Source organism: Gastrolobium bilobum, unplaced genomic scaffold (assembly GCF_033153095.1).
Source record: "Gastrolobium bilobum isolate Gb01-03AN ecotype WA unplaced genomic scaffold, APGP_CSIRO_Gbil_v1 utg519705, whole genome shotgun sequence".
In the NCBI taxonomy this organism is placed as follows: domain Eukaryota; kingdom Viridiplantae; phylum Streptophyta; class Magnoliopsida; order Fabales; family Fabaceae; genus Gastrolobium; species Gastrolobium bilobum.
This window is the reverse complement of record NW_026899683.1, coordinates 2,601-9,278: the sequence shown is the minus strand read 5'-3', so window position 1 is coordinate 9,278 and position 6,678 is coordinate 2,601. Positions and strand designations below refer to the sequence as shown.

The 6,678-nt window shown below is 34.6% G+C and overlaps 1 protein-coding gene across 1 annotated transcript; it reads left to right on the top strand.

The window, feature by feature from the left end:
• Positions 1-1,323: 1,323 nt before the first annotated feature.
• Positions 1,324-6,432, top strand: LOC133292559 (DEAD-box ATP-dependent RNA helicase 38-like). The gene is made up of 5 exons (XM_061490979.1): positions 1,324-1,482; positions 1,568-1,861; positions 2,941-3,168; positions 4,616-4,681; positions 5,431-6,432. The coding sequence occupies exons 1-5, from the start codon at positions 1,324-1,326 to the stop codon at positions 6,430-6,432; spliced, it is 1,749 nt and encodes a 582-aa protein (XP_061346963.1).
• Positions 6,433-6,678: the final 246 nt, after the last annotated feature.

Below are 6,678 nucleotides of genomic sequence, written 5' to 3'. Positions count from 1 at the left end.
GGTATACTTTACTAATATTCACTCAAGTAAACAAAAAAAACATATTAGTATATCACGAAATAAAATTGGTTTGTCATGTAAAAAAAATAAAATTAGATATTTTTCAGTAGTTATGGTCTTCTTTTATTTTTTGGTTATCAGTAGTTACAGTCTTTGTTTTGAAGAATTATACATCCAACTCATTAAAAAAAGAATAATATAAAAAGATAAAAAATTTCCATACAAGTATTTTTAAGAAAATATTTAATATAAACCTTTTAAATATATATGTATAATCAATTTAAAATATATATAAAAATTATAAATTAAAAGAGAACAAAATTATTTTTTAAAAGTATGTATAATTAATACAAAACAATTTAAATTTTAAATTTTAAAATTAAATAACAAAATTGAAAATGACAAATATTATTCGGTTAAAAAAAGTAGAAAAATGTATTCACTATAAATATGTAAATTTTAATTTAATGCATATGAAAGAAATTAAATTTTTACTCTTTTGATGTAAGAGCATAATTAACACAAAATATTTACCGGTGATTGTGATTTTTGAAGAATTATACATCCAACCATTAAATTTTATAGATACTTAATAATTGATTTTTTTGGAACATATAATGTCATAAAAATTTATATAATATTTTGCCAAAAAAGTTGTAAGGACTTATAGAGAGAAAATAGTATTAATATAGATTATTTTTAATACCAATTTTTTATTAGAAAAATATATATTATGTCAATATTCATATAAATATTATATTGCTTCTTAATTAGATTTGTCTAATATGTTGATTTTAATAAAAAATTATACATTTTTGTGCTAAGAAAAATCGCGACCTATAACTTGAAAAATCATTTTTTAAATTTTCAAAAGCTCTAAAAAATCTAATGTTTTTGAGATGGATTAGGTTAGACTTTTGTTGGATTGTTATTTCTGTGTTGTTTTGTGATGAAAATCGCTTAAAAATTTATTTTTTTAGCTTTGATGAAGCTCTCCTAGCGAAACCCGGTTTCGAGCGGGTAGACCCGCCAAAAGAAAAAAAAACTTTGCAATTAGAAATCTTAAGAAAACATAGAGGTTAGTATAAGATTGTAAAAAAGACATCATATCTATATTTCTCACTAAAAAATCTAATAAAATTTACATTAATAGAAAATTAACTAAAATCGTCATATATTTTGATATCACAAGATTTTTTTTCTTTATTTAAAATACTTGTTGAATACCACCGGATTTGACTGCACTCTAAAATAATCTTTTAAATTCTTAATCAAATATTAAGTGAATACTCTTCTTCACTCGGTCTCGTCTCGTCTACTGCTATGGCAGAACCATCCACCGCCGAAACCACCTCCGCCAGCGATGCTCATCCGCCGGCGCCAGCTTCCTCGTCGCTCAACGTCCTCGGATTAACGATTGACGAGAACAAGAAGCCTTCTCCCAAGTTCTTGGACGAGCCTGAAGACTCCAACATCCAAGCGGTTGGTTTGATCCCCATTCCCGATTTCTCTTTTCTCTCTTTCTCGGCGAGAAATTGACGGTTTATGGTTTTGAATTTATGTGCAGGTTTCGTCCGGCGACACTCCGTACACGTCAGCTACCACCTTCGAAGAACTGAATCTCTCACCGGAGCTTTTGAACGGACTCTACGTGGAGATGAAGTTCCATAAACCTAGTAAGATCCAAGCCGTAACCTTGCCTATGATCTTGAATCCTCCGAATAGGGATTTGGTCGCACACGCGCATAACGGTTCCGGAAAAACCACGTGTTTCCTTCTTGGTATGCTTAGTCGAGTTGATCCAAAGTTGCAGGCTCCTCAAGCTTTCTGCATTTGCCCAACCAGGGAGTTGGCTATTCAGGTAAGGTTCTAAGACATTGCTTTTTTAAATCGACATATAATCTTATTCTTTCATGGATTAAATAACCCATAACTATGGTTGGAAGAGCATTACTTTGGAGTCAGATTCTGTTCAAGCTTTAAGCTATCTTACCAAGTAATCTTGCTTGATCCTGCTTGATAATCTTATTCTACCATATAATCCTGCTTGATCCTGGACAAGTCCCAGCTGATGTTTAGTTACTACTGTTCGATCTGCTATGGCTAACAGTAGTGCCTTTTACGCTTTCTGTTTTTTGCTGTCTTTGTAGTTTGCTTTTAGGTTCTGTTTTTGTCTTGTGGGGCTATGCCCCATGTAATTACCAAAAATAAAATAAAAAAAATAACCCATAACTAAGAATGCAATAGCTGGTGGCCCCATACTTCCGGAAGAAAAGCTATATCCCTCCAAAGGGATATCTGATCGTGAGCCCTAGAAGTTTTTATTTTTTCTTCTTTTTTTTTGGAAAAGCTCAGCAATGCCCTGCGTGGTTTACTAGAATCACCTATATCCCGTTGTTTTTTTTTATCACATATGTCTATTTGCAAAAAGTTATGTTTTTTATCACACATGCAGCTGTAATTTTTTTTTCACAAACCACATGGGTATATGTGATAAAAAAAAATCACAAGGCATAGGTAATTCTAAAACAAACCATTTACTACAAAATCACCTATGCCTTTGATTATTTTTTATCACTCGTGTGGTTTGCGAAAGTATATGTTTTTTTATCTGCTCCCGTGATTTTTTACTTTTACAAACCATGGAACATATGTCATAGGTGATTCTAAAGCAAACCAGCTTCGGTGAACTTTCCTGTTTGTTTTTTTTTTATTCGTTTGTTAATCACTGTTATCGAACTTTTCCTCGTGATTTTTTTATTTTTTACAAATCAATGGGACATATGTGATAAAAAACATTGGGCCATATATGATTCTAAAACAAACCGGCATTGGTGAACTTTCCTCTCTTTTTTTATTCGTTTGTTAATCACTGTTATCGAACATTGTGATTTGTGACTGTGTTAGTTGTAGCTTGATGATTATTGTGTTGTGTGGCAGAATACTGAAGTTCTCCGAAAGATGGGAAAGTACATGGGGATTAGCTCAGAATGTGCTATACCAGCAGACAGTAGTGATGCTTTGCCGATAGCGAAACGGGCACCGATTATGGCTCAAGTGGTTATTGGGACCCCTGGCACGATTAATAAGTGGATGGCTTATAAGAAACTTGGGGTGACAAGGTTGAAGATTCTTGTTTTTGATGAGGCTGATCAAATGCTTGCTCAGGTAATTCTATCGTGATAATGAAATGTTGTTTATTTAGAATTTGAGGTTTCATTGTCCTTGGACTAGGCAAGCACATAGCCTTATCATTCTCCCTGAGCTTATTATTGTTACAATCTTTTGGGGAGTTGGCAACACCCTTGTTTTTTAATAGAATAAGTTACAATTAAATGGTAAGTTGTGACTCTCCTCCTTTAATGATGGATAAAGAGGAAGAGTGCACTAGTAGACCGCTTGTTTTAACCATAGTTTTAAATAGCGGGTAGCGGCCGACCCCAAAAACGCTATAGCGGTATAGCGGGTAGCGGTAAAACCGCTACTGTGAAGTCCATATAAATACTTATAATAAATTATACCACAAATTAATTTTTTCATTTTATTCTCTTGATTATTGACATTACATTCTAACATTTTTTATTTTTAATAAAACAAACCCTTATATAAAAAAATATTCTTTAAACTAATACTTTATCATCTAATTCTAATTATATATCAAAATTTTATATCTTTTCTACACTTTTTTAAATTATATATCACATAAAAAATTATGTGATTCTAATTTGAAAAATTTCAAAAGTTTAAAAATAAACCCTTTTTTAAAAACAAACCCTTTTCTAATTTAATTTATATCTTGTTTAAATTATATATTTACAAGTTTTCAAAAACTTTTTTTAAAAGATTTAAAATAATTATTAAAATGGAGGAATTGAAAGCATATTATCAACAATGAAAAAAAAAGAAGAGGAAACGTGTAGATATAGACTTATATCTGAAAAGCAGATGTGTGTGACAGCCAAAGAGAAGTGTACGGGACTGTAAGGAGTGTGACAGCAAAGAGATGTGTACGTGGCAGGTGTGCATGTGACATGATGACTGATTCAAACTTAAAGTTCTTTTTAAAAAAAAAATTGGCTGGCTTTTAAAGTTAAATATCTATTTTACCCTTCATTTATCCTTCCTTTTTCCCGTTATACCCTTAAATGATAATCTAATTTAATAAACACAGCCACCGTACTTTCAGCGTTTCGTCTTCTCCATTAACGTCTGCAACTCTTCTTCCTTTCCCTGTAGCGGCTTAATAACGCTGTAAGAGCTGTTGGCCGCCACTGCCGCCACCGTACGCTACCGGCGTCTACCGGAAACTGTGGCGTCGCGGTTCAAAAGTTGCGGCTGGGTGCCGCAACCCGCACCAGAACCGCTATCGCGCGCTATAGCGCCGCTATTTCAATCATAGGTTTTAACTCATGATAATATATATCTTTTTCTAGTTAGTAATTACTCTCTAGTAAGTATTCTAGAGATCCTAGGACCTAGTTTTAGGTTCAGGGAATTGTTATGGTTTACTGAATTAGTATTGTGATTTTCTTTTGTTTTTTAAAGCAGAGGTATTCGCAGTTTGGTTTCTAAATATGTTGTGCCCTAACTTGCTTAATTACTGTAAACTTTGCAGGATGGATTTAAAGATGATTCCCTGAGGATAATGAAAGGAATAGAAAAAGTCAATTCTAACTGTCAGGTTTGTTGAACTCTTTCTTGCGTAGTGTGCTTGTGTGCATGGCATTTTCATCCATCCAAGAAATTCTGGCATAGACTTAGTCTACAAGTTGCATAGCCTAAGCTAAGTACACACTTGACACATCGTCATTTTACATTAAATAACTACATGATATATGTGTCAATCTACTACTTTTAAAATGATAATGTATTAGTTTATGTTTTGGTTTTATTTATATGACTTGTGTAGATCAAATCTATGCAAGAATTTATCAATCCATAGGGACAGCACATCCATGTATACATGTTGTTTAAATTACCATCACCCATCCTTCAACCTGTTCGGGTAGAACACCTGCCAATTCATGGAAGGTCATGCTCTCCCTGAGCCCTTGTGCAACTTGTGAAGTATATTTAAAAGAGTAAAGTGATTCATTCATCTTATAAGAACAGAAAAAAGTATGAGGAATTTTTTACGTAGTACATCATGCTCAATCAAATAATATTGCATAGATATGAAGATTGAATGTTAATTTGATTGATGCTAATGGTTTGCTATAATTTAATTTGAATCTATGTAGAAGGGAATTATAACTGTTCCTTGTTATTTTTGTGCACCATAACCATTTCGTCTGTACTTAAATGAACATTTTACCAAGATTGGTTGCTTTGTATGTGATTCAAATGTTGTGTGTGCTTGTATGTGATGTAGTTGTTTTTTTAGTTTCTTTTCTTATCTAAGAAGATTTTGATTGACTTGTGTATGTCTAGGTTCTTCTGTTTTCTGCTACATTGAATGACATTGTCCAGAATTTTGTTTCGAGGACAGTCAAGCAGGATTATAATACACTTTTTGTGAAGGAACTATCTTTAGATGCCGTAAAGCAATATAAAGTTCATTGTCCTGATGAACTCTCTAAGATTGAAATGAGAAAAGATTACATACTCGAAATAGGAGAGAATCTGGGGCAAACTATAATATTTGTGCGCACAAGAAATAGTGCAAAAATGTTACATAAATCACTTGTCGAAATAGGAGAGAATCTGGGGCAAACTATAATATTTGTGCGCACAAGAAATAGTGCAAAAATGTTACATAAATCACTTGTTGTCGCTGTCGCTCCTGTTGTCGCTCCCGTCGCCCCAAGTAAGGGAGTCGACAAGGGAAAAAGGAAAGTGGTGAACATTGTTAAAAGGAAGGTCCGGTCTGCAGCGGATATTCCTGCCGAGGAGCTTGCTAGGAGGACTGGCGGCCCGGTTATTAAGGATGTGCAGGAGAATGCCCAGAGTTTGGCGGTCAACCCTTCTGCACCTGAAGTTATTCCTCCTAAACCAACGTATTCTGGAAGGAAGAGGGTTGCTAGCGAGGATTTAAGCTCGCCTAAAGGAGCTAAAACGATTAGGGTGGAGCCGACTGAGTCTGGTCAATCAGGTGGTAGTCTCTCGTTTGCCATGGAGAGTTTCTCGGACGCCCCTGTTGTCGCTCCCGTCGCCCCAAGTAAGGGAGTCGACAAGGGAACCCGGGAGGCTACTCTTGCTATTGACAACCGTTGTTCTACCCAGCATGATGACTTGGTACAGAAAGGGCGCAAGATTGAGTCCTTAACGGCCGAGATCAGGCGGTTGGGTAAGGAAATTAGTGACCTGAAGGCAACCAATAAAACTTTATCTGACAGCAACCAAGAACTGAAGGGGGCTAGTGACGTGGTGCAACGCCTATCGCAGGAGAATGATGATAATCTTGATAATCTTATTCTAAGTAATCTTGCTTGATCCTGCTTGATAATCTTATTCTACCATATAATCCTGCTTGATCCTGGACAAGTCCCAGCTGATGTTTAGTTACTACTGTTCGATCTGCTATGGCTAACAGTAGTGCCTTTTACGCTTTCTGTTTTTTGCTGTCTTTGTAGTTTGCTTTTAGGTTCTGTTTTTGTCTTGTGGGGCTATGCCCCTTGTAATTACCAAAAAAAAAAAAAAAAATAACCCATAACTAAGAATGCAATAGCTGGTGGCCCC

Coding starts and splice junctions, on each gene's coding strand:
- LOC133292559 (XM_061490979.1), top strand. CDS start 1,324: ATGGCAGAACCATCCACCGCCGAAACCACCTCCGCCAGCGATGCTCAT. Junction 1,483..1,567: donor AAGACTCCAACATCCAAGCG/GTTGGTTTGATC, acceptor ATTTATGTGCAG/GTTTCGTCCGGCGACACTCC. Junction 4,682..5,430: donor AAGTCAATTCTAACTGTCAG/GTTTGTTGAACT, acceptor GTGTATGTCTAG/GTTCTTCTGTTTTCTGCTAC.